General features: G+C 42.6%; 1 protein-coding gene across 1 annotated transcript in view; it reads left to right on the top strand.

The window, feature by feature from the left end:
• Positions 1–10861: 10861 nt before the first annotated feature.
• The window catches only part of Daw1 (dynein assembly factor with WD repeats 1), a 43182-nt gene continuing 26510 nt past the window's right edge, over positions 10862–27533 (top strand). Inside the window, exons 1-4 of the mRNA XM_038340423.1 lie at positions 10862–11007; positions 24192–24264; positions 25192–25336; positions 26874–26932. Coding sequence (XP_038196351.1) covers positions 10968–11007; positions 24192–24264; positions 25192–25336; positions 26874–26932 — 317 coding nt within the window. The 5' untranslated portion in view covers positions 10862–10967. The remainder of the gene's footprint in view (positions 11008–24191; positions 24265–25191; positions 25337–26873; positions 26933–27533) is intronic.

Below are 27533 nucleotides of genomic sequence, written 5' to 3'. Positions count from 1 at the left end.
ATCTCTTCCTGAAGAGCCAACTTATACATGGTTGTCCCAAGTTCAAAATGGAGTCAATGGGAAAGAGATTGACAGGTTCCTGCACTGTGGGTCTCTTTTTCTATTGATTCTTGATAATGTTCATAGATCTTAAGCTATAGCTCAATGGTATAATGTTTATTTTGGGGTGTATGAGGTTATGAGGCCCACTCCTAATAAATAGACCAGAAAGACACCCCTTCCCAGACACAAAAATCATTGTTGATAAGCTCCACTCCCATAGAGACTTTTGGCGAGCATTCTCATGGGACAGAGCCCCTCTGACTGTGACTGTAACTTTATAGCCATCTACTCACCACTTATGGGGACATATTTAAAATATATTTGATTATATTTCCTATTGCAACCAATTGAGCTCCCCATTGGGGGAAGTTGTACATGGAAGAAAAGATGTTAGCTATTCCAGGTGGGTGTACCGGAGGCTTAAATTTAATTGTGTTCACTCAGTGACTTGTGCATCAGGGTTTCCTTTGATCAGATTGTTAGATGCTCCTTCTTTCTAGGTTGCCAAGGGCAGAGGATTAGTTTCTACCAGGTCTCTGTAATAAACCAAGAACTAGTTTCAAAAGAAAAACTACTCAAAGTACAGGAGATGGTCCACTTCCAGCCATGGACTCTGAGCTGCAGTTCTTCTTTGAAGGCTAACTAGGGGTTCTACACCATGCTCTCTGAAGTCGGAGACCTTTTAACTGGCAAGCATAAATGACAGAATGGTCACTGGCCTTTCTTCCTGGAACAGAATCAAGTTCTTATACTTAACTCTCTTCACGTAAGTTGACATAGAAGTTTACTCAGTAGACAACATGCAACATTTTTGCCTCAGTTGGTATTTGCTTCCTGATAAGAAGTTTTCCACATGCCTTTGTGGACAAGCCCAAGAACATTGGTCTTCTAGAAATGTCAGTGAAGTGGCAGCCCCTTGTGGAGCCTATCTATGAACCATTGGTGTTCTTAGGTCGTTATCAGATACCTTGCTACTTTGTGCTCATATCATCTTATCAGCGTGATGACATCATAGAGAAGCAGCATGGCTGCTGAGATGACCTGAGTCCCTGCATGTGAGATCTCTCTGCATCTCTTTCTGTACTTGTCACTGACCCCCCCAGGCACCTGACAACTGATCCCAGACTCTGCTGTTTGAGAGATGGTTGCATCTACTCATGTCTCTTACCAATGAATGACTTGGCAGAGCTCAGTGGTGGTTTAAACCAAAGTACGTAAAACAGGGGGACACGAGTTTTTAAAACTGCTGAACAGCCAGAGAAGCAGAATTTGAAAAGGAATTTCAGGTGATTCTACCAAAACTATCAACAGCCTGGTTTGTGCCCTGCTCTGCTCTGAGCAGGAACAGGAAGGCAGAACTTCAGCAAGTAGCTGATGGCTATGGGACTGTGGGATTGGTGGCATTCTGATGGCCTTTGCTCTGGTTTTCCCATCTGTGAAGCCAATAGTTTAGATGCAGAGGGTTCCATGAAACCACTGTAGAAACCACAAAGCTTCAGTGACAGAGTGACTGGGCTTAACTGATATGGTATGTCCTTCTGTATATGTGTTGCTTTTATTGAAAAATAAATAAAGTTGTTTCAGCCAATGGCTTAGAGTAAAGCCAGGCAGGAAATCCAAACAAAGATACTGAAAGAAAGTAGGCAGAGCCAGAGAGACGCCATGTAGCTGCCAAAGAAGAAGGACCAGGAACCTTTCCGGTAAGCCTCATGACAATACATAGATTAATAGAAACGGGTTAATTCAAGATTTAAGAGCTAGCTAGAGATACGCCTGAGTCATTGGCTGAACAGTGTTATAATTAATATAGCTTCTATGTGATTATTCGTGTCTGAGCAGCCAGGAAATGAACAAGCAGTCTTTGCCTACAAAAATGGAGCCCAACATGGGGTTCAAACCCATGACACTGAGACTAAGAGTCTCATCCTCTGCCTACTAATCCAGTATAGGATGTGCCTCTTTCTATTGCTTTCCTTTTCAGAGGGCATAGGTGTCACTTCATGCTGGGAGTCAAGTAATATAGCCCACCTGGGCTGTGAGGATGCATGCACTCTGCCCCAGGCACTAGGGCATCTATGGTGGGAATGATATGGGCCCCGGTGAGCCAGCCCACCAGGCAAACAGAATGACTGTGTGTTGAGGAAATGAAAGGTATTGTGGGTAATTATATGCAGCAACAGAGACAGAGGAGTCCAGGAAGATGCTGAAGAAGAGCTGGTGGGACATGTTATAAGTGTAGAGTTAGAGACAGAAGCTAAAATGGAGAGGAACGGAGATCAGAAAGGAGCCAGAATGTGTTAGAAAGAAACAGGACACAAGTGGAATCGGGGAAAGAGAGACAACATAGAAAACATTTGGAATCCTGGTTTTGACAGAGTCCAAGCATGTGCTCAGCTTATTTCCCACAACTATTCAGGAATAATACTATTCTATACAACTGCACAGTCCACAGGACATAAGGCTTGGTCTAAAACATGGCAGCTGATGAGCAACGAGCACAGAGCCAGGCCCTAAAATATCATCACTTTTTGTAAGTATTCCCATGGGAAACAAATGGAGGATGATTTTCCCCTTTTTCTCAATGAAAATAATGCTTTTGAGTCACCATGCATTGGGTCCATTTCCTGTACATCATTGAGATCCTGGCTGAGATATTACTGTCTCGGATTTTGTCATAAATCAGTGTAACTATTACAGGAATCATGTGGCGTTGTATCTCTTTGAAATAAAGATTGTTGTCCCATTATATAGGTGAAAACCTGGGGTCCTTAAAAATTCATTTTAAAAAATTAAGTTTGCATCTTCCTGTATTTATAACTTTTAAGTAGTTCTTTTATTTTGCCAAGTTTCCTGCTTGTCTTTTAGTCTATTTTTTAATTTAAAAAATGAAAATTCTTTTTGCTTATAACTTTGTTTCTTTTTTATTGACTTTTATTGAGATCTACATTTTTCTCTGCTCCTCTCACTGCCTTTCCCTTCCCCTCCTCTGCAACCCTCTCCCAAGGATTTTTGGTTTTTCGAGACAGGGTTTTTCTGTAGTTTTGTAGCCTGTCCTGGAACTAGCTCTTGTAGACCAAGCTGACCTTGAACTCACAGACATCTGCCTGCCTCTACCTCCAAGTCCTGGGATTAAAAGCATGGGCTACCACTGCCTAGCTCAATAACATTTTTTGTTATTTGTCTTTTGTGTGGCTACTTAAACCATGACTTTTCTATATCTGTATTAATGCAGCTATCACCATTTAATCATATTTTCAAGAATAGTGATAATTTTTGTCTTGCCCAAACATATTAAAATATGGCTAAGAACACAATAGTAATAGTTAAGGAAAGTTAAATGTAGTACAAAATGACAGCTAAATCTAGTTCACAAATTTAAAAACTCTTTTATATATACTTTATTTTTAATTGATACCTAACTATTATAGATTTTTGTGGACTACAGTAACATTTCAACCTTATATGCAGCATAGCTTAGTTAAGTTGAAATCTTTAAAAATGGACAGGGATGCCTTCAGATTACATTAACTATAGTAAATAAATGCATGATTTTTAAAATGTATTCTTTCTCATACAAGATATCCTGACCACATTTTCCCCTTACTCCACTCCCAGCCCCCTCTTCCATCTCTAGGCTCCTCCAGATCCACTCCACCTCCGTTTCCCTTCAGAAAAGAGCAGGCCGCCCAGGGCTATCAAACGAACATGGCATAACAAGATGCAAGAAGACTTAGGTACAAACTCTTGTATCAGGGTGGGGCGAGGCAACCAGATAGGAGGTAAGGGGTTCCAAGATCAGGTGAAGCAGTCAGAGACACCCCCACTCCTACTGTTAGGAGTTCCACAAAAATACCAAGCTAAACAACTACGTTTACGCAGAAAAGGTAAAAAAAAAAAAAATGTCATGTTTTTATACTGCATACTGCTTTGTCATATCCACGGAATTATCTTTAAAGATAGGTTTCATGAAGTTAAAAAGAATGGGTTTACTACACTCAGTACTTAATGTTACCCTTCGGTCTGATCTAGCCAAGGATTTCCTAAGAAAAGCAGCAGCATCCAGATCGAACCATGTACGCTGCTGCCCCCTACTGTCGCGGAGCTATTTATCGCATGCAGAACTTTTCCGGGATGGCAAGATTCCCTCAATAATTTCTTTTGAACGGACGTTTGGATGTACTCTGCATGCCAACACATACATGAGAGTTAAAGAAGTCGGCTATAGAGGGGGATGGCTGAAGTAAGACTTTCTAGAATAATGTTCTAAATGCCTAGAACTTGGGCACAGTATGGTTCATGTATGTCGTCGACTCTTAACAATCCCACGAAGTTGGAAGGTTTATTATTGTCACTTTAAGCGAATGTGTTAATACACGACAGAATTGAAACTCAAATACCGAGTTCCTCCGATTCTTAATTGTGCCGTCTGACGTGACGTGCCTGCTGCGTTCCGAAGGAGGATGCTTCCTAATAGCAGAGGTCTGGCTCTCGGCACTTCTAGCCGAGTCACATGTCACAGCATTTCCCAGGCTTGCTCTTTCCTGAAAACCAGCTTGAAAGGAAGCACAGATGCGTTTCTCACTTACAAGGAGGTGGTATCCTAACGAACCCATTTACACTGAGAATGCACCCACCGAGCCCCGCGGCTTAACAATATAGTATCCCGTTGAGTGCTGGTGCTTGCTCTATGAGGTTCATTGATTCCAGCACAGAAAGCCTGAATAAAGATTAAAATGCAAGTCTATGATTTCTACTTAGTATGTATTGCTTCTGCACCATTGCAAAGCCAAACAATTGAAAAATTCTAAGTCGATCTATCCTAAGTGAGAGACCACTGCACACTAGAGTGGTGTGGTATATGGCCCAAATAAGGCAATATGCAGGGGCCTCATTGCTAGCAGTGTTGGCCTAGAGAGAACTAAGGACCAGCACCTCAGCTCCCTGCTAGGCGTATTTGGCTGGGAGCTCTGATTAGCTTAGAGAACCCTGCAAGAGGATGGAAAGGATAAGGGCTACCCTTGCTGAGCTCTGATCTCCCTGCTCTGCAGATGTCACTTTTGGCCTCACCCTGGAGGCCCTGGAAATGTGAAAGCCCCTTTACCACAAGGTGCACATCATTCACAACCATAACAAAGGCTCTTTTCCCCAGCAAGACAAAAGGCACCCAAGAACTGGTTCCTATCCTCTTCCAACCATACCATCGCTAGTAGCCCAGTAGCATGCTTAGATGCTGTTCAATTATCTGGCTGTGGCAGAGGAAGGGAGGAAGATACTTTGTCACAGTTACATGTAGGAGGGCAAGACTACAGAACTTGAATGAAATTTTGGGATTCCAGAAGAGAAAGAAAAAATCATGTTTAAAGTCTCTAAGGTGATAATGGACTTTCAATAGCCCCACAAGGAAATTGCCATGTCCAGCCAACATGGGCAAAAATTGAACAAAAGTGGCAACCTGCCACAGGCTCAAGGGGGTTTCTTATTTTTTTTTCTATTGAGCTGGAAACCTAATGAATTTGAAAGCCCACTGGACACTGGAGTGGAGTGTGAGATTTACCACACGTTGAGGAACTACATGAAGGATCACACGGTGAGTTTCCAGTCTACAGTGTGAATATTTGGCTGATGGCGTAAACATGAGAAAGGGTTGGTGGAGGGAGGCAAACCGTTTCATCTGGACCATCTGTAAGCGCACACAATTAAATGAGGACTTCCTCTAACCACCTGGCAATGATGTGGGTGGATTTGCTAAGACTGACCACAGGGCCTGGTCACTCCCCAGGGTAGAACATAAAGAAGTGGAAGAATGCCAGCAAGCACCACGAGTGACTCCCAGTGCAACATGTTGTCAACCCTGCCCATACATGGCCTGCCAAAAAGATTTATGACCAGTTCAGCTCCTATTTAGTGTTCCTTGATGTCCTGGTACGAAAGCCCTTGCCAACCTTCTGGGGCTAGATTTCTATGCTGAAGTTGGAACATGAAGTATATTTTTATAAATCTTTTGGATTTCCTAGTGCCCAGAAAACTTGAATTCAAGGTAGTAGAACAATTAAGGCAAGAGAGGAAGGAAGTCATCTTTGTGGTTGGAGTTGTGATGTGCTCATCAGATGACCTAGACGACAGAATTCAGTCCCATTAGCAGGAGATAGCAGGAATCATGGTGCATGCATGTGTACACACACACACACACACACACACACACACACACACACACATGGGGTAGGGGCAAACAAAAGAAAGCAATAATATTGGTTGGAATAAAGAAAATAAAGAAATTTAAATGTAATAGAGCTTTCAGTATGAAGTGACTGAGGCATCATGGGTCATACCTGAACGCATCCAGCTGTGATTATCCACTTGAGCGCTTGAGAAGGGCATGGCAGAGCAGGGATGTTGTGGAGTATGTAATGTGCAAACCACAAGCACAATCCTCTAGGAATGAAATTGAACTGATCCTGTCAAGAAGATGACGCTAGTCTGGTAATGCTTTAAGCAGTTGGAGTAGGAGGAGGCTTATCAGGGGTCAGGAATGAGGAGGATAGAATCCCAGGGCAGGAACCAGCAGGCTGTGGGATGTGGTTGCTGAGTGGAATGGAAGAAAGTCATTCAGAGTTGAGCAACCAGAGGTGAGCAGGGTCAAGGATCTCCCCCGTCAAGGTCAGGGTGAGGGGACAGGCTCTGGAACTGTGAGTTTCTAAGGAGCAACCAACATTCAATTTTTTTTTCTTGATCTCTTATGAAACACATCAATACATTGAGAACACAGAATCATAGGACTGTGGGGGAAATTTCATCTGCTTCTGTCTCTGAGCCAATTTGGCACCGAGTTCTCTAACTTGGCAGCTGCTCCCAGCATGCCAGCTAGAACGTTTCTGGTGCTGGAAATCCGCTGAGCTTCAGAGATGGCCCAAGCTAGTCAGCTTACAATCGTTGTAACAATAACCTGAGATAAAGCAAGTAACATTTTATTAGTTCTTTGAGAATTTTGATCATAGTTACTCATCTCCTCCAGCTCTTTTCCAGATCCACCCCTCCCTATCCACTCAACTTTGTATCCCTTTTTTCATCCGCCATTTCCAGTTGTGCTGCCCACATATTATTCTTGGATGTGCAGACTTCCCCTGGAGCGTGTTTACTTACTAAAGGTAGCACTCTTAAAGAAAACTGGTTTTCCCTTTGCCAGAAGCTGTCTATTGCAAATGATCCCTTGACTAGAATGGGGCTTCTCCTCTGTTCCCCTTCTCAATGGGATTTGGTCTGGCTTGAGCTTGTATGGGGCTTGCACATGCTGTCACATATCTCTGAGTTCTGAAGTGTTCATTTCCACATTGTCAGTGGAGGGCACTATTTTCTTGTATTTACCCACTGTTTCTGGGTCTCAAAAATCTCTCTGCCCCATCCTCTGCAATGATCCCATGAGCCCTGAGACAAAGGGGTGTGATATAGGTATCTCTTTTAGAGGCGTGTTCTGCAGTCGCTTATTCTCTTCACCTTGGACAATTTTGGTTTTCACTGTTACTAGCCATGCACTACAGATGGAAGCTTCTCTGATGAGGGCAAAGAGATACATTAATATATGGGTATAATTGTAAGTCATTAGGAGTCCATTTAAATTTATATTTACTTATCAGAGGAATAGGAATAGATCCTTCCATAGGGCCTATGACATGTGGTAAGGTCACAGGGTCTGGGCCTGGTGATTGCTGGTGATTGGTGATTGTTGCCAAGCCTGACATGTCCCCTCTGTCTTCTTGCTTTTCTCTGCCTCTATCACTTTTAGGGGTTACCCTCTCCCCTACTTCTACCTTCCTTGTGGCCTTATCACTCTCCCAGTTGTATCCACTGGCCTTTGTCCATTACTGGGCTGTCTGGAGCAAAGTTATGTAAATAATTCCAATCTCCTGCCATATATTTTTTGGCCTCATTCATATTTGAGAATATGAATATAAATTTTCTGTCTGCGGTGGTTTAAAGAAGATAAACTCTATTGTCTATGACATTTCAATGCTTGGTTCCTAGTTCGTGGTTCTGTTTGGTGAGGCTTTGGAGGAAGTATGGCACTGGGGGCTGGGTTTGAGAGTTTAAAGAATCCTGAAATTTCTAGTTTCTCTCTCTCTCTCTCTCTCTCTCTCTCTCTCTCTCTCTCTCTCTCTCTCTCTCTCTCTCTCTCTCTCTCTCTCTCTCCTGCCACACTTTCCTCACCTTGACAGGGATGAACTCATTCTGGAATTATAAGCTAAAAAACCTCTCCCTTCTATAAGCTGCCTTGGTCACAGCAACAGAAAAGTAAGCAACTAACATACTGACAATCAGAGAAACCTGCTCTGAACATAGTGCACAAAGCATCTGATCCTGGGAAAGGGCCCAACTTGAATCACTCAGTTTTGACCACATTGGGAAAACTTGTTAAAACAGGTGCTGTGGGCCTCAAACTTCATCTTTCATAACTGCCATCAAAAAATTTGTTTCAACTTGGGTTGTAGAGCCTTCTTGCTCATTTTTTTTTCTGATTCAGCAAGTCTAGAGAGATAGGAAATGAACCCCGAGCAAACAGTTATGAAGGATTCCCTGATAATGTTGTTGCTTCCATTCCCTGAACCACATCGTGTCTCTCATATGAGTTTTAGGTTGTTAATAGCCCACTATATCCTTAACAAGAGCCTCATCCTCAAGACTCAAGTAGTTCTTCAAACCCATTTTTTTATACCATTCCATTTGTGTAAGAATTTGAACATATTAAATTTGGGGGGAATGGATGGGAGGGTGGAAGTGATTGTCAATCCACTGCAGGAAAGAGACCCAGAATCAAATACTATATTTGTGTAAGTACCTGTGGATATCAACTCCTCTTCCAGTGAGGAATTGTGCAAAACCACTGAGGGATCCATGCATGAAGGGCAGTAATGAAGCTCTGTGAGGAAGTTATGCTAAGCCTCACACTGTGATGGGGACCATCACCTGGGCCATGTGTGCATTTCTTCTTCTTCTTCTTCTTCTTCTTCTTCTTCTTCTTCTTCTTCTTCTTCTTCTTCTTCTTCTTCTTCTTCTTCTTCTTCTTCCTCCTCCTCCTCCTCCTCCTCCTCATTCTCCTCTTTCTTTTTCTTCTTTTGTGAATTGTTCATAACGCTTGAACAGGAGGTGAAAGAACTCCGCTCTCAGGCTGAGAGGATGATGCTGTGGTTTCTGGCAATGAATAAGCAATGAGTCAACTTTAACTTCAAGTGAGGTCAAAGCCAAGAGAGATTTGACTCTCCTTGCTCATTTCTGGATCATCTTTCTGTTTGTACACAGTTCTATTGTTTTCTAGGAAAATGGCTTGGGTATTTGGCAAGGGTTCTGGGCTGTTAAATTAGGACCTTAGTATTCTTCTGTGTCTAAGAGGCCGTTGAAGGAACTACTAGGCCCTTGGAAACTAAATGGAAGTTATGTACATGCTTCTGAAAAATTGATCTCACACAAAGACCAACACAAGGCCTGCTTCCCTCCCAAGAGGTGTTCACCCTTGGGAGACTGTGATTTAACCCCAAGGGTATGTTATAGTTTGGGTCTGAAGTGGTACTTATTGAGGTCTCAGCCCCCAATACGCAGTGGTGTTTGGAGGTACTGCCTTTTGGAGGTGACTGGTAACTCTAATTTCATGATTAGATTGGGTATTAATAGAGCCATAGCCTAATTGTCTATTCGTAATTAGTGGCATCTTAAGAAATTGGGGCTTCCTTAGAAGAAGTACAGCATTTAGGAGCTCCCCTTATTTGTCCCTTCCCCTCCCCTGGTTTGCTTCCAGGCTACCATGAGGTGAGTAGCCTCCCCCAGCACATCCCATGATTTTCCAAGGTTAGACCCCAAGGTGACAGAGCCAACCAGACATCCAAACCTCAAAAACCAAAATCCCAAACCAGCCCTTCAGCTTTTAAGTTGAGTTCTTTCAGGCATTTTATTACAGTACCAGAAAGCTGCCTAAGAGATAATGAGTGAATCTTCCTCTTGGCTTGGGTCTCACAATGCATTTCAGGCAAGGCTTTCACAACTGTGTTCTCTTTGGTGCACTGTAATAGCAAGTATACAATGGTGATGTGTCTCAGTATTGGTGACGGCAACTTTGATTGACATGATTGAGGCGCTGCCCACCAGCTTTTCCCACAGTGAAGTCGCTTTTCCAAAAGCCATGTTTGCAGATGGCTGGTGCAGAAGCAGGGACCTTGGTGAACACAGCCTACCACGGAGTTCCCTTTTAGAAAGGGAAATTTTCATCTCGTCTTTCTCACCCCCTCCCCCGGTTTCAGGCGTGTAATGACTAGTAGATCTGTTGAGCAAAAAGAGACAGAGGGTCACATATGCGTCTCTTTGTCAAATGTGGGACACTTCCAGCTGAAGCTGCGTGGCTCACTTCTACCAGGCTACTTCTACGTATCAGCAAACAGCTTCTCTTCCAATCGTCCGAGAAAGTGAGAAAGTAGTCTTGGTTGGTTTGTCTTTTTAAGATCTTCAAGAGTTGTTGAACAACAATAACAAAGAAAGGGAAGGGAAAGCGTCGGTTTAGAGGCTTTGGCAGGCAATAGACTACTAATCCAATAGTTCCTTTAATTGCGTAATTTTATTTGCTTTTTATTGGAAACTGAATGAACATTTTCTTTTCCACAATAGCATTTTTTTTTCCTTTCACTTTAAAAGAAGCTAAAATTAAACGAGTCGATTCAGAAAAAATTTAAACAGGTAAAGGACATGGGACGGACTAGCGTCTCCCCTGGGAACACTGGTTGCTCCTCTGACTGCCCGCTGCCTGCTGAGTGTACCCAGCTCCCGACCTGCTGCGGTTGGGTTCGCCAAAGTTCACAAAGAAACACTTGGCGCATGCGCCGCAGCGACCCTCTTCTGTTTGTCCGTTTCCATGGCTACAAAGCCCTTCAGCGTGGAAGACTAAGAAAATGAAGCTCAAGAGCCTCTTGCTTCGGTATTACCCACCAGGTACGGAGTTCCCTCCTGCGGGCTCTGGGTTCCCAGCTTGGGATAGTCCGGGACAAAGAAGGGGGCGGGAACCTGGGGAGGAGTATAGCGCTCCCTCTGCTGTGTTGAGTGGGACAGGAAGCTAGAGCTCGCCAGTCTGAGCCCCCTACCCTTTCACAAGCTGACCGCTGTTTCCTCAAATCCTTTACGTGACTCTTTGAGGAAGTCTTTAAACTTCTATAAAGTTTTTTAGTAACTCACGAGTCGGAGTCGGGTGGCGCTGGAAGAGAAATGAGTAGTGACGTCCTGGGATAGTGTTTTCTGGAACTTTCTGTCATTTTAAACTCTTAATGACCAAGTCTAAGCGAAGGAAGCATGAAAAGAAAAAAAAATGCACAGCCAGCTGAATATGTTCCCTTTGCCACACACTCCAGTCTGCTGCATTGAGAAACCACGCTCTGAACCTGTAACTTACATTCTTTGTGCCCCTCGCCACAGGAGTTTAAAGGTCAGAGCCCTTGATTCTGATGAGGTGATTATGAAATAAGCCCACATAATCTGCTGTCTTAGAGTAGAATATACTTTTCTGGTGGTCATGCTGTACAGGTTGGGGGAGGGGCATGATCACCATCAGAGAGTAAATGAAATACAACTTGGTGTGGACAAAATAGAAGGAAGCCAGGCATGATGGCTCAGGCCTTTAATCCCAAGTCTTGGGAGGCAGAGGCAAGTGTGTCGCTGTGAGTTCAAGGCCAGCCTGGTCTACAAAACAAGTTCCAGAACAGCTAGGGTCCTTACACAGAGAAACCCTGACTCAAAAAAAAAAAAAAAAAAAAAAAAAAAAAAAAAAAAAATAGGGGGAAAACTCCCAACTTTTATCTAGGAACTCAAATTAAAAATAAAAGGGTCAGGGAGACAGCTCAGTGGGTCAAGATACTTGTGGCTAAGTTGATGGTGTGAGTTCAGTCTAAAGAGGTGGAAGGGGGACCTGCCTCCCCGAAGTTCTCTCGTGACCTTTGCACGTGTACAGTGGAATATGTGCTCACGTGTAACATAAATAATAAGTGTAGCTGAAATAGCAAATAAAATGAAATATGTAAAAGAAAGTCCTCAAAACTTGGTTCGGAACACAAGGCCACATTTGGGCAAAGAGCCTGCAGAAATTTCAGAGGAGAGTTAACTCACTTTGTAGCAGTTTAACCGAAACAGTTTTATGAAAGTGGACTTGAAGAATTTCAAGACATAATGTAATGGTCTGTCCTGTCACCTGGGTATCTTGTCCCTTTAAGAGACAAGCCCCGCCCACTCCCCCACCACACCTCTTCCTTGGAGTGGGGGTTGGGTTTTCTTCGGCAAAGCAGCCAACATTTTAGTTCATAATTCTAACCAAGATATCTAATAGACAAGGATATCATTATTCCTCTTTGATGCCATCCTGACTTTGTTGTTTTTGCAGGTTGTTCCCTGCCAGCAGATATCATTGCCTATCTCTTTTTTTTCTTTCCCAGTGTTTTTGGTTTTGTTTTGTTTTTTTCCTGCAGAAGCCACATGGCCATCCATCCATTTCTCCCTTGCCTCCTCTCACTGCTCCTTTCTGCTCACTCTTTTCCATCTATCCACAAATTGTATCACCTCTACTTCCAAAATGTTGTGAGTCTGTTATCTCACCCCTTTGCATCGCCCAGTGTTCTTGGCTCAGCATCCCTTCCCTCTACCAACCCGATTCAGGCATCTGCCATCCCTTGTTGGGCTGGCAGTGTCTTGTCAACTGGCTTCCTGTTTTTCACTGTCACCTACTGTTTGCCGGTAGAATCTAAACCAATCCTCCAGTAGTCTCCTGCCATGCTCCTGTTAGGCTTAGAATCAAATACACAGTCTGGAAGAACTGGCTCAGCCTCCTCTGTCGGCTTCTAGAACTTTACTCTCTGTCCTCTCTATACTTTAGAACTTTGAAGCAATCTTCCAAAACTTACAAGAAGGCCCTGTTCCTCACTCTCCCCTCTCTGGACAAAGTTCCTCTAGACCTCACAAGAGCTAACCTCTTTCTTTTCCTTCCCTTCAGTTAATGTCACTGACCCGGCAAGACCTTCCTTTTCCGTGTCAAAAGTACCTTTTACTGACTTCCTCTACATCATTTTTATTCTTGTTTTATTTCTCATCAAATGAGACTGCTGGCCAGTTAACACAAGCTAGAGTCATTTGGGAAGAGGGAATTTCAATTGAATAACTGATTCCACCAGATTGGCCTAGAAGCAGTCCATGAGGCTTTTTCTAGTTAATTAGGGGGTGGTCCTCTTCCCTGGCCAGGTGATCCTGAGTTGTCTAAGAAATCAGGCTGAGTAAGCCATGGGAGTGAGCCAGTAGGCAGTGTTCCTCTATGGTTCTTGCCTCTGTTCCTGCCTTGACTTCCTTCATTGATAGGCTGTAATGGGGATGTATAAGTCAAATAAATTCTCTCCCCCTCTGGAGTTGCTTCTGGCCATACTGTTTCTCACAGCAACAGGAATCAAACCAGAACAGAGTCTGATAAATGTTGGCCCCACTTGAACCCTTCTCTGAGGAGTTCAGGTTATGGTCGTGGGCTGTGATGCCTGTACTCTCAATTATCAGCACGTGAGGCATCTTTTTTATTTTTATTATTATTTTTTTTTTTTGGTGTGGGACAACTTGATTGGCTATGTCAAGTTGTCAGTCAGTAGCACTTAGTTCACACTTCTGGTGACTCTCCAGTTGCCAGCATGGTTGTCCTCTCCCTTCTGTGTTTGAGCCACATGTTCTCCAAATTCCCTCTTTTCTCTCTTTAGCTCATTTCTTGTTCTCACTGTTACCACCCTCTGACGCCTGTATTTTTCAGCATCCCCACTGACCTCCGTGTATCTGAATCCACTGGTATGTCATAGTCCTGAGCAGACAGCAACACTGAACTCACACACGGCTACTCTGTCTGGCTTCTAAGATGAATTCTCTGCCATTTTTTCGTCTCAGTATCGCTCCATGCTCTGTCCTGCTGGCTCCTCCGCATTCTTAGTTTGGAATGCCCCAGACCTCTGACCTCAAACTTCTCTCATCTATATGCACTCATCTGGGGGGAAAATTCAACTAGTCTTAAGGCTGAGAAACGACCTTGAGTAGTCCAGGGCAACCTAACTGTCTGACATCTTCACCGACCCATCCAATGTACACCTCACATGGGCTAAGTTTCCCGTGATCTTTCTCATCTCAGCTGTAGCTTTGGGTCTATGTTAGCTCATGACAAAGATTTGGTCTCGCTCCTTATTCTCACTTCATACCTTGTTTAATGAGTAATTCTATCAGTTCCCTCTTTCTTTTCTCTTTCTTTTTTCTTTTATTGGTTTTTCGAGACAGGGTTTCTCTGTGTATTTCTGGCTGTCCTGGAGCTCACTCTGTAGACTAGGCCGGCCTCAAACTCCTGGAGACCTGCCTGCCACTGCCTCCCTGAGTGCTGCCCTGCTCCAGTTCACTCTTTCTTCTTCATCCATTCATCCAGCAATCCATCAATCTCTGTATCTATCTCTGTATCTATCTCGGTATCTATCTCAGTATCTATCTATCTATCTATCTATCTATCTATCTATCTATCTATCATCTATCTATCTCTGTATCTATCTATCTATCTATCTATCTATCTATCTATCTATCTATCTCTGTATCATCTATCTATCTATCTATCTATCTATCTATCTATCTATCTATCTATCTATCATCTATCTATCATCTTTATGATACATTATACTAATATTATACCAATATTACCAAACATCAGAAGCCTCATTCCACCATCACATCCATTTTCTCTATTACCATGACTTCCCCCTTGCCCCATGTCGACAGGGCAACCCAATGGCTCAACTGACGTGTCCATCTGAGTGAGGAAGTCCCTCTGCTACCCAAGCTCTCCATACACTTCAGTTCATTTTCAGTCTCAAAGTCAAAGGGCCATGCTGTCCAGCCTCCTGCAGGACCTCACCCTTCTGCCTCTCTGACCCTGATATTTTCTCAGTCTGCCTTTGGCAGCAACACTCTTTTCCTTAAGCTTTGGGCCAGCTGGGTGTGGTCCTACTTAGAGTCCACAAGGCTAATCCTTCTTTCTGGAATAGTATTTCTGTGTTCATTTTCATAGCAGGTGTTCCCAGACTACTAGCATGTTCCTCAAAGGTGTATCAAATAGGTGGCTTCTCTTTCTAAAACTTCCATCTTCTCAGGGTAGTTCCAAGATTACTTTCCTGATTTCATTCCCCATCCCACCTCGGGGTTGGGTCAGTCTGACTTGCTATCCCCTGACTAATTTTTCTTGCTTAATTTTCCTCAGAAGATAAGAGTTCTATGAGGTACTTTGTGTGGTTGTTTATCACCTATTTTCAGTAGGTGCATGGAGCTTGGTGAATATTTTAATATCCGCTGACCTGTGTTGAATAAGCGAGCTTGATGAGGCGATGTGCAAGCATGGTTCTGGAACTTCAGCTGAAACAAGAATAGATAAGAGAAACCCTGTCTCTGCTTGATCCAGCTCTGACAGCCAGTATTCTAACTGGAGTCTCGTACGTCAGACAGGCTGTAGACTCTGGCTTGCCACTCTTGACTTAATGATTATTTTTATAGTGAGGCCTTATTACTTACTACAATTAGCTATTTGATTTCTAAATTCCAATCCTCGGGGTGCTATTTTATATGCAAGTTTCCCAGACACTACTGAATAGCAAGTGGGCGTTTTACTAACATTATCATATGGGAAAAATGATTGACATGGAATGTTTCCTGTACTCTATATCGGGTCTATGTATAAATCAATTTTGTTTTCCCTTCTAAGGCTTTCGTTTCAATCCTCCCATTTAATGTCTGTAACATTCTTCTGTTTCATCTACGAAGTCAATCCTGTCCCTACCTAAATACCTGGTGACTAAATAAATGCACAGAGCAGGTTGTGGCTGACCCTGCCAAGATCATTTCCTTTCTATGTTGGGCACATTCAGAGTTTATTAACTGAAAGGTCTTAGCTTTTTGAAGTGTGGGTGGTGCTGACTGAGCTTTCCCACCGGGTCAGTTACGGCAGCCTTTGTCACTTTTGTTGTTTGGGTTCAGTTCCTTGCTCTTTGGTTAGGAAATAAATACACATCAATTAAGCTGGCATTCAAAAGTTTCTGCTGTTCAGAGTAAAGAATACTAATATTTCTTGATAGAGGCTTCTTTTCATAATGTTTTCAGAATTAAGCCTATTGCATAGTAACTGATGGCCCACAGAAGGTGAGGAATATTGAGAGGCAGAAACACATCACGGGGGAGCGATGGACACTGTTAGCCCCTTTGTCTGTTGGTTTATCTTTGCTGTAGCTCATGCCACAACCTTGGGCTCCAGTTGCAGCCGGTAGCTGTGGAAAGGATGAACACACCACCTGGGCAATTCGCCACAGAGATGCAACCAAATGTGCATGTTTTATATTTTGTACTTTGCTTTCTAGACCTTGCTGTACAATAATTTCTTTCATGTTTAGTAGTCAGCCTCGGGACCTTGGACATCACTGATTTTGATAGAAACAAGATAGGGAGCGAACAGGGAGAAAAGCAGATCAGACTTTAGATTATAGTTCATTTGCTAATTTAAGAATGCACTTTCTTAGGATATTAGATTGTATAATGTGGGGTGTCAACTTCTATTTTTTCCAGCCTTTAAGACACAAATTATCACATATGCATCCCTTATGGCAGTGATTCTCAACCTTTCTAATGCTGCGACCCTTTAACACAATTCCTCATGTTATACTGACCCCCAACCAGAGAATTATTTTTGTTGTTACTTTGTTAACTGTAATTTTGCTACTGAAGCATGATTAATAAAAATTCAGGGTCAAAAATTGGGGTTCAACCTGAAGATCTGAAAAGCAAAACAGCCAGCCACTGGCTCTTGCCTCGACCTCTGTCTGAAATGGCGATCCTTCCTCCAGAAATCTCAAAAGGAGACTGTGCCTGTCAGCTGTCTCACTCCATCTTGTATTCCCCTCTAGGGCTGTGATTAAAGGCATGCACCACTGGGTTTAAAGGCATGCAACACGCAGTGTCTATAGCAACTACGGTGACTACTGGGGTTAAGGGTGTGTGTTAACATAATCTAGTTTGTAAGGCTGTTCAGTGGGACTGTTTTATTAAAATATATTTGAAATGCCACTGCATGCTACTGTTGTGAATCATAATGTAGATATCTGATATGCAACCCCTGTGGAAAGGTTGCTTGAACCCCCAAAGGGTTACGGCCCTATAGCATTCCTAGAAAACAGTTTTGAGTGCTGGCTTTCCTCAATAACACTTCACAACAAGTCCATTTATCTATGATGTAAACTCCCACAGTCACAGAAATGGACAGTCATTTTAATGACAGCACTGCTTTATTTAGGTCAGCTTTATATAGTTTAAAATACTGAATCATATTTGGGTCAGTTAATCTGGTGGGGCCCTCATTCCTTAAGAGTTTATATTCCAACAGTATTAACCCGTACTGTTTCTCTCCCCTTTCACCTCTTATTAAGGTTTTATTATAGTTTTAAAACATATTTAATTTGGCATAAATCTTATGAAAAAATTTAAAGAAAAGAACTAAGATTTCCCTGGTTCTCTGGAGATGTGATGGTCCTGAGATAAAGTTGCTTCACACAGTTGTGTGAGCACGGAATGTCACTAGCATGCCCAGTCTTTGGTACTCTATGAAAATCATATTGCTAATTTTCTCTTATTAACGAAGCAGAGGAGCTTTAATTTTGCATATGTACTCATCATTGCCTGTCCCCCCCACCTCCAAATTAGCCACTCATGCCTTTTGTGCAGTTTTTTTTCCCACGCCACGAGAGGGCATGGGCAGGCAGGCACACTCAGGACAGGCCCGCTCTGTGACAGAGTTGAACTCGGGACAGACGGCCCACGCTGCTCTGTGAGAGGAATCTGACCCGGGAATCGAACCGGGGACCTCGTGATTCGCAAGTGCCACTCTTAAGACGCTGAGCCACCGCTCAGCTCATTTTTGCGCGGTTTTCTTTTCTAAAACCAGCGATGGAGTTCTTCACACTGAACTTCCTGAAATGCGATGTTTTCACTGGTCATAGTTTGTTCTTAATGTCATCAACTCTTCACTGTGTAGGAGCTTAAAATTAGCTGCAGGAGGTTTTTGAAAACTTCATCCTTAGCTGTTAAAAGACGGATTGCAGACCCTGAACTACAAATATGTTCTAGTACTCAAACTACTCCATGTTTTATTACAAATATTATCTTTAATCTGCTTGTATGTTTTTGTATGTGTGGCAGATATGCTATTTTTTAAAGCCAACCGATTTTATGCATCATTGCTTGCTAAATAGTACACTGTTTGCCCATTAGTTCCATATGCTCCTTTAACCTTGCTTTGAAATATCAATGTGTAGATAATTCTATCGCAATGATTTTTTTGTATCAGAACTATACTTTGTTGTCTTATAGTTTATTGGTCTGCATAGTAGAACAATATTTCAAGTTCCAAATATGAAGATTTGATGGTGTCAATTTCACACATTTATTTGACATCTTTACAGTATTGTTGTCTTCCAAAATTGTACCTTTTTATTTGTAGCAATTTTGGGGCTGTTGTTTAATGATTCAGATGTATCTTGTGTATCGCTCATTGATATTCTGTTCAGGCACCTAGAAGTTTGCGCTGCACTTGTAAGTGGGATCTTTCTATTGATTGCATCTTTCTTTATTTGCTAAAATGTATGCATATAATTTATCCAGTTCAACCTTAGATCCTTACATTGTCCCTTTAAACTCCCTTCACATTATCATTTCTGGATCATAGCTCACTGAACTATGTTCTCAAAGGATTTTTTTAAAATATTTGTTTATTTATTATGTATACAATATTCTGTCTGTGCATGTGCCTGCAGGCCAGAAGAGGGCACCAGACCCCATTACAGATGGTTGTGAGCCACCATGTGGTTGCTGGGAATTGAACTCAGGACCTTTGGAAGAACAGGCAACACTCTTAACCACTGAGCCATCTCTCCAGCCCCGTTCTTAAAGGATTTTAAAAATATGATGTGTTTAAATAAAAACTAAGGATACAAAGTAGGGAGAGTAGGGAAGCAAGGTGTGCTTCTGGGAGGAGTTGGAGAATGGTGGGAATATGTAAAAGCATTTCGTATGAAATTCTCAAAGGACGAATAAAATGAGAAAAATGTAATAGCTACATTTTGCTGAAAATTTCAATGTCACAAATGCTGTCTATTTTCATCCTAAATAAAAAAGAATTTTCTTCGGAACCTTTTCTGTTTATAAGTTTATTTTACAACTATAGAGCCAGAGTCTGACTCTAAATCTTTCCTACAACTCTCTCCTATGGAGACAAACTGTGTCAAGATAAACCATGGCAAATAGCACGTAAGTCCAGTCATCCTCCTGTGCTAGCAGGTTCAGGGCAGTTCTAGCGGTCATTAAAAGTATTCTGAATGCTTTTTCTATTATAAGGTATTAAACTTTATTACTTACCAGATATATGGCTGATATGCACAGTTTTGCAAGTAAAGTGTCGCAAGACTGTATTGAGGTAAATTCCTTCCAAGATTGTGACACCAAGAAGGGACCTTAGAGGAGGAGCAGGGCCGGGAGAAGAGCCTTGCTTGTTTAATGTGAGGGTAGGTCACTGGCATGTCTGGAATTCAAGAAGCCTATGGTGGGGAGCTATAATTAATGTTTATAATTATAATTAATAGTTAGCATATTGATGACCAAGCCGTGAGCACCAATGCGAGACAGATAGATGGATAGATACATAGATAGATGACAGACAGATAAAGTGAGAAGAATACTTGGGTATAGATTCAGATGAAAAGGAATAAAGCCATTGGAGAAGAAAGATGGAGTGCCTCCAGAGAAGTCCAGGGAAGTTGTGCTGGAGGTAGAAGGGAGAGTGAGCTGTGGAGTTGGCTACCTCTGGATGGTCATGGGTACAAAGGCGAGGAACGCCAATCTAAGTAAACAGTCTGAGGACGCCTATCCAACCACATATCATGTTCATGTGTTTAGCGAGCACCATGGTGGTCCTTAGGAAAATATGTGTGGTTGTGGTTGTGTGAGTTATACAATGAGTTGCCCCTTCCCCCACAATTCTTAACCCTTGCAGATCATTTTTACTTGAGACTGGCAGATAACTGGCGCTCTTCAGATTTGGGGCATTTGGCAGCCAATCAGTCTTTCTTGCCAGTGATAAAATTTGGGCTTTCAAAGAAAACATGAAGCTAGGAAAACCCATATCTACTACACGGTCATGACGGTTTGCCATCAGTGAGAGCTTTCTGGTGAGACTGGAAGTGCCATTAACAGATGTGGTCACTGGAAGCTGTGTGGACAGCAGAAGCTATGCATAACTCAAAGTGGTTATGCCTGGATAACAGTCCACAGAAAAATCTAGATTTTAATCTACCCGGGTATCACAGAACTCCCTGAAGTGGTTGTAGTTTCACAGTATATGGAAAAAAACCCTTATAATTGTTAAGTTTTATTATCATACTAATGAAGGACCATCACCATTTGAAAAGGCTGTGTCATCTGTGTATGGTTATTTTTTCCTTGTGTTCCGACTGAAACAGCGAAGGAATGGCAAGAATTTGAATGCAGACGTCGGAGCGAGAGTACAGCTGGCAGTTAGGCTGGGTGCTGAAGATCCGTACAAAGCTACTGTGCCGCTGTCCTGATGCTTTTCTTTGGGGAAGACGCAGGCTACTTTTTAATTCGCATGTACTGTTAGGATAGCATGTTATGGATCTGTTAAAGAAACACTTAACACATACTTAAAAGTCCTGAACTTTAACATGGAGACCATTGCACAATGAAAGCATGTTTGCTGACCTAGATGTCTGAAAATTGTGAGATGCTCTTGTGGCCCACACTTGAGTTGGAAGTGGTGTAGCATCCAGAGGAAGTACAATGAGGCCGGCAAAGCGTGTGATTAGGACGTGATCAGTTCTTTACCCTAATCTCTTTTCTCTCTCTTGTGTAGGTTGAGTATATTTCATTCCTCGGTCTTTGCAGACGCAGATTATACCTCTAGTCATCTTTAGGATTGAGCCAATCTACAAAAGCATTGCCCTTGCTGGTTGTTTATTTGTTTGTTTTTGCCTTTTTTTTTTTTTCTCAATTCAGGCTTTTTCTGTGTTGCTCTGACTATCCTGGAACTCACTCTGCAGGCCAGGTTGGCCTCAAACTCACAGAGATCCATCCGCCTCAGCCTTACTGAGTGCCGGGGTTAAAGATGCCACCACCACCTGGTACCCTTTCCGTTTTTTAAAAATTCTCATTTGATTCGTTTTAATAAATTCTGTTTATTGTCAGAGGTTTTTTTTTTTTTTTTTTTTTTTTTTGGTTTTTCGAGACAGGGTTTCTCTGTGGCTTTGGAGCCTGTCCTGGAACTAGCTCTTGTAGACCAGGCTGGTCTCGAACTCACAGAGATCCGCCTGCCTCTGCCTCCCGAGTGCTGGGATTAAAGGCGTGCGCCACTTTCATTCTTAAAATATACTGCAAGTGGCTTTGTGATTGAGTGCCGGAAGCAAAGACCTGTATTTTGAGATCTGCATTTTGTTTACAGCCATCTTAAGCTCACAAGTTAAGTAAAATAATATTCGCCTCTATTCCCTCTGCATGGTAAATTCTGCAGGGCCTAGGAAATCAACCAGGTATCTTATCTCATAGTGAGACCTGAAGGCAACAGGCTTTTAGAAACAATTAGCATTTCCTTTGTTAGCCAACAATCACAGACCCTCAGTAGTTCCTTCTCAGCTAGGGTCTCTTTGGACCTGAATTCCAGCAGACCTGACACTTTCCCCTCCCCCTTGCCTGTTTGCTACATAACAGCTTCCGAGAAATAATAAAGTGCAGTTTGATCAGAATTCCTGTCTTGCCGTCGTTTCTCCTGTCTCTTGCTCTTCCATTCCTCTCTTCAAGGTTTATCAGGGACCCCTGTTCATATCCCGTTGGCCTGGATAATTGTGGAATTATGAAAACACGTAGGCTTTTCATTAATTCTGTGAAGATATCATCCATGTATATGATGCATTTTGATGATATTCACTTTTGACTTTTCCTCCCCCCCCCCCACTACTCGTCAATGTCATGCTGGTCCTATACTCCTGAGTGCGGGGCAAGTAAAGCTGAGTATCCCTGGCCAGCATTCACCGACTGCCCATAGTGCCTCAGCTAGTGATAGGGATGTGTGAGCCCGTTTTCCTCTCAGTGTTGGTTCCACTTTGTATAGTCTCACTCCAGCAAATATGCTGCTGTGACTCTGTTGAAACATTGATTATTGTTAAGGTTTGCTTTTTTAAAAAATTATGTGTACATGTCTGTATATGAGTACATGCTTGTGAGTTCTAGGTGTCTGTGGAGTCTTATTCCTCTGAAGCCGGAGTCATGGCTGATTTTGGGGGCTGGGAACAGAATTAGGGGCCTCTGCAAAAGCAGTATGCATGCATGGCAGCTGTTCCATCTTTCCAGTCCATGCTGAGACACCTTTTAATGATACTTCCTTTAATGTGTTTACCAGGTAATTAAAAGGTCTCATTCATCTCAGCATTGGTGTTTGTTATGGGTGATTCTTTTGAAAATGTGTCCTGGATATTGGTGTTTGTGGACTGTGTCTTCCTGGTTTTAGCACCATAACATTATGATTAAGATTCTGTCTAGAGCGTTTGTTTGAATGGCTCATCACCTTGCTACATTTTTTAAAGATTTATTTATTTATTTATTATGTATACAACATTCTGCCTCTATGTATGCCCACAAGACAGAGGAGGGCACCAGATCTCATTACAGATGGTTGTCAACCACCATGGGGTTGCTGGGAATTGAACTCAGGACCTTTGGAAGAGCAGCCAGTGCTCTTAACCACTGAGCCATCTCTCCAGTCCTTGCTACATTTGATAAACAGGTCTTGTCTCTTCTGTGGGCTTTGGCGCCAATGACAGTTTGTTTTCCTGATCCCCGAGAATATTATTATGCTCTGTTTGTGTTTTGGTGCTTCTGTGACTTCAGTGAAGGGCATAAAAGTTCTCTGCTGGTTGTGAGTGACCCCATAGGTCACCCGGTGAGCCTGGTGATGCCGCAGGCTGGAGGACAAGGAGACACAAGGCTTCTCTAGCATTCCTTCAGTGTGTAGTTGTAGACAGGTCTGGCACATCCAGGACTTTACTGTTTCTCCTTTTAGGATGGGTGGAACGGGCTGTTCCCCCAATGATCAGCCTCAGAGAAAAGCACGAGGCGGGGGGGGGGGTTGTTCTAGCTGCTACTGTGTCCCCATTCCACCGGCAATGGAACTGCTGAGGGACACAAGTTGAGGAAGTCTGGAACTATGTTTTCCTGCTTCTACCTGCCGGGACCAAGTGCAGGTGTTAGGACGAAGAAAGCTCAGGGCTTCCACTGTGACTCTGCTGCGGGCTGGTCACATTTCATCAACCCTCAGGAAGTTGAGCACGAACAGGAAGTGGGTCTGGCTAGAACCTTCCTGTCCCGCAGTGGCCCACTCCCCCCAAGGAGGTTCTATCTCCTAAAGGTCCCATAAGCTTTCTAAACAGCATCACCAGCTGGGGACCTGTGAGCTGATGTAAGATAGTCTACATTCAAACCACAGTACCACAGAAGCTTGAGGACCGGATTTCAGATCTACAGATGCTGACAAACCTTAGATGCTCATTGGCAAGCCAGCCTAGCCAAACTGATGAGCTTGAGAGACCCTGCCTTGAAACAAAGTAGAGAATGACAGATGAGGAGACCTGACGCTGACCTCTGGCTTCCACATATGGAAGTATGTACTCACATGTACGTGCTCATGCAAGTACGTGCACGCCCTCTTTTGCATGTGTATATAGCTTCATGAATGTGTGCATGTACCACACACAAACACAGATAGAAAACCATGTTTGAAAATCTGCAAAGTAATTTTTTGGGGGGGTTTTTTCGAGACAGAGTTACTCTGTATCTTTGAAGCCTATCCTGGAACTCACCCTGTAGGTCAGGCTGGCCTCGAACTCACAGAGATCCGCCTGCCTCTGCCTCCTGAGTGCTGGGATTTAAGGTGTGCGCCACCACCGCCCAGCTTTGAAAAGTATAAGTTCTAAAACACCTCAAAATGCATAAACCTTTTCCTAGGTTTTCTTATATTACACCTGTGTATTTTACAGGAATTATGCTGGAATATGAAAAAGGGGGAGAACTAAAGACCAAATCCATAGATTTGCTTGAGCTCAATCCTAGGTAAGTTAGCCATGTGATGCAGCGTGCACCTCACAGCAGAACCTTAGATGAACACTCCAGTGAGGATGTGTGTATGGCTGGCCGAATGACTTTATTAGTAAAAACACAAAGGCCATCACTCTGCTCTTCCTTTTTTTCTAAGAAGGATTATTTTAAAATATGAACTGGTTTGTCTAGAATAGTTATAAAAAAGTATTTAAGACAGAGTGGCTAGCTTTCCCTGTTTAGTGTCTTAGGTTGGCTTGGTCGAATTGTCTCAGCCAGCATGTTAGAGGTATTGACACATTATCATTAATTCAGCCAGGTCCATACCCCATTTCCCTTCTGTGTTCCAGGACTCTAGCCAGGATCCCATAGGTCATCCTGTCTCCCTAGGTTCTTCTTGGCTACACAGATTGCTCGTTTTGATTGGCAGCCTTAACACTTCTGAAAAGTACAGGTTACTGGGTTTAAAGGATACAATCGAGCTTGTGGTTTCCTCAGTAGAGAAGTATTTCACAAGACTGATGGGCTGTCAGGAAGCCGGTGACGGTTTAAGACCAGAGGTTCCCCAGTGAAACCCAGAGGAATTCTCTATAGGTTAGAGTACCCAAGATTCACCGTGTAGAAAATCCCATGCAAATCTCCTCTTGCACAGGCAGAGCCAGCTTGTAACATGGACCAGTAACGTATGATTCAAAAAAACTCGCAAGCTTTGGTCTTCAGCTTCCTTCTATCAGCTATGCCTCCACCTACCCAGAGGAGCACAGTGATTCCTGGCACTTGCACTGTGCATCCAACATCTGGGGATTCAAACTTAGACCTTCACTGTTGTGTAGTACATGCTTTTACCCACCAAGTCATCTCCCCAGCTCAAAATAACGTATTTCTTCATGTTGTGAGCATAGATGTAAATTTGACATGCAAGTGTTTTGGGGTAAATTTCAGTACTGATGTCAACAACCTAGTAGAAGAGATCCAGAAAGTGGAGCCTCTCATCACGGTGTCTCGGACGCAGCAAATCAGACTCCTGGTCCAGAGGCTGCAGGAGAAGCTCAGACAGCATTGTGACCACAACTTCTACCTGTTCAAGGTAAGGGATGCTTAGGGGCACCAGGATCACAGCTGCTGCTACCTGAGAAAGGCATGAATAGGGACACCAGAAAGGACAACTTGGATGCATTATTGATTTCTCTTATAAGGAATATCTTACCTTAAAACATGTTTTTGTTAGTTTGTTTTGAGAGAGTTTCTCTGCGAAACAGTCCTGGCTCTCTTGGAACTCATTTTGTAGACCAGGCTGGCCTTGAACTCAGAGAGATCCACCTGCCTCCACCTCCTGAGTGCTGGGATTAAAGGCGGGCACCACCACCGCCTAGGTAGTTTTTTTTCCCTAGAAAAATACTTGCTTATGGCTTCAGTATTTCACCTGCATTTAGACAAGATTAACCTTCAGTAGGTATTTGTTCAAAGAATGAATGAAATTCAAAACACTAACTTCTTGAGATATTCAGTAATGATTTGCAGTAAATTTATTTCCCTTTTAAATCAAATTATTAAAATTTTCTAGTTTTACAGTAGTTCTAAGATGTTGTATTTCATGTTATACCAACATTTTCTATTTTCTGCTTTATTGTGAAGTAAAATACAAACCAGAGACTTGTTGAGCAAATGTGGTATAAATATATGGTTTTTCTCCATAGGTTTCTGACTAAATTAAAAATATAACAAATGTGTCCATGTAATTACTTAAGAGCGGGTTTTAAAATTAAATTAAAAAATTTGTTCTAAAACTTTTCATGTTACATGGACCTTACGTTTTACAGTATTATTACTATAACAAATGCTCTTTTATTTTGCATTAATTGGTTTTACCCTATGTAAAAGCCCAGGTTCTCCTTTGTTCTCATCTTTCAAGGTCCCAGAAGATAAGGTTCCTCGGGCTTTATTTTTCCTCCAGCAGGTGGCACTGTTTAATTACAAATACAAGCTGCATAACTGCCTCGACCCCGTGAGTTCTCATGTAAGGGAACATACTTGATAGCAAAAACAAAAGGAAGCTATTAATAGCTGTACCCTGGAAGCAGACATATCTGAAGCTGACTCACTCTAGCTAACCACTCAACCAATAGGTTATCCAATTACTATATTTGGTCAGTGAATATTCATTAAACACCCACTGGCTAATAAAGACAAATGAGGCATTCAACTTGTAGAGAGTGTGAGGATTAAAAAAGTAGCAACACGTTGTAAAATGGATTTGAAACATGTTTAAGGCTTTTTTTCTTACGTACAGTGCTCAAATCCCCATAGAAACCCATATGTAGCCCTGTCGAAGACAACGCTACCACCTGGACTCTTCTTCAGTAACCATAATTTATCTCAACGGTAAATTGGTATTGACGGGCAGTGAAGAGTTAATTACTTTTTGTTATTATCTATGGCTATTGAGACTATAGTTTGTCTTTATCAGAGGCACACTGCTATTTTATTCCTAGTTTGCATGGCTATTGGATCTTGTCCATTACCACATATGTCTGAGAACACATCACATGTCACCATTTGAAGTTAGAATGTATATGTTTTATTCTGTGTGAGTCCAAAATAAATAGTGTTTCCTTCTGTTGAAGGTTCTCAGAGCACACATCCTGCCGTTGACCAATGTGGCACTCAACAAGGCAGGCTCGTGGTAAGGTCCCCTTGTTCTTTTTAACTTTTAGCAATAAAAAAAATTGAACATTTCTGAGAAGTTCTCAAGTAGTGCAGCTAGGCCAAATGCGCCCATCTCTTGGACTTCTGGATTCTGATGGCTACAGAGGAGTCAGGCCAGCTCTCACTCCCACAGGGAAGCCCGAGTTTCCTTTGTGTGTGTGTGTGTGTGTGTGTGTGTGTGTGTAATTTTGTGTGAGAGGCACTAGGAGGTGTCATCGAATACTACAGCTGAGAAGAAGAAGATGCAGAACAGTCCCTGGGTGTCTGAGTCTTTGCCTGGGCTGTAAGAGCTGTCAATCAGGGGCAGGCAGAACCGTGATTGGTTGGTATGTGTAGGTTCAGAAAGAACCTTTTCTTTCTAGCTCTGTTTTGATGTATGATGTATGAACCACCAAGGCCATATTCAGAAAATGCTTTGATCAGCTTGGGATCTGAGGGTTTGGTTAAGAAAGGGTCCTTTTGGTATACAGACATGCAAATATGCCTTATCAGTCAGCTAGGATTGCTGTCATAAAATAGCACAAGCTAAATGGCTCTTGAACAGAAATGTGTGCATTTTGATATTGTAGAATGTAATG

This window comes from Arvicola amphibius, chromosome 8 (genome assembly GCF_903992535.2).
Source record: "Arvicola amphibius chromosome 8, mArvAmp1.2, whole genome shotgun sequence".
Taxonomy (NCBI): Eukaryota; Metazoa; Chordata; class Mammalia; order Rodentia; family Cricetidae; genus Arvicola; species Arvicola amphibius.
The sequence above is the reverse complement of the archived record's forward strand: the minus strand, read 5'-3'. Positions and strand labels throughout refer to the sequence as shown.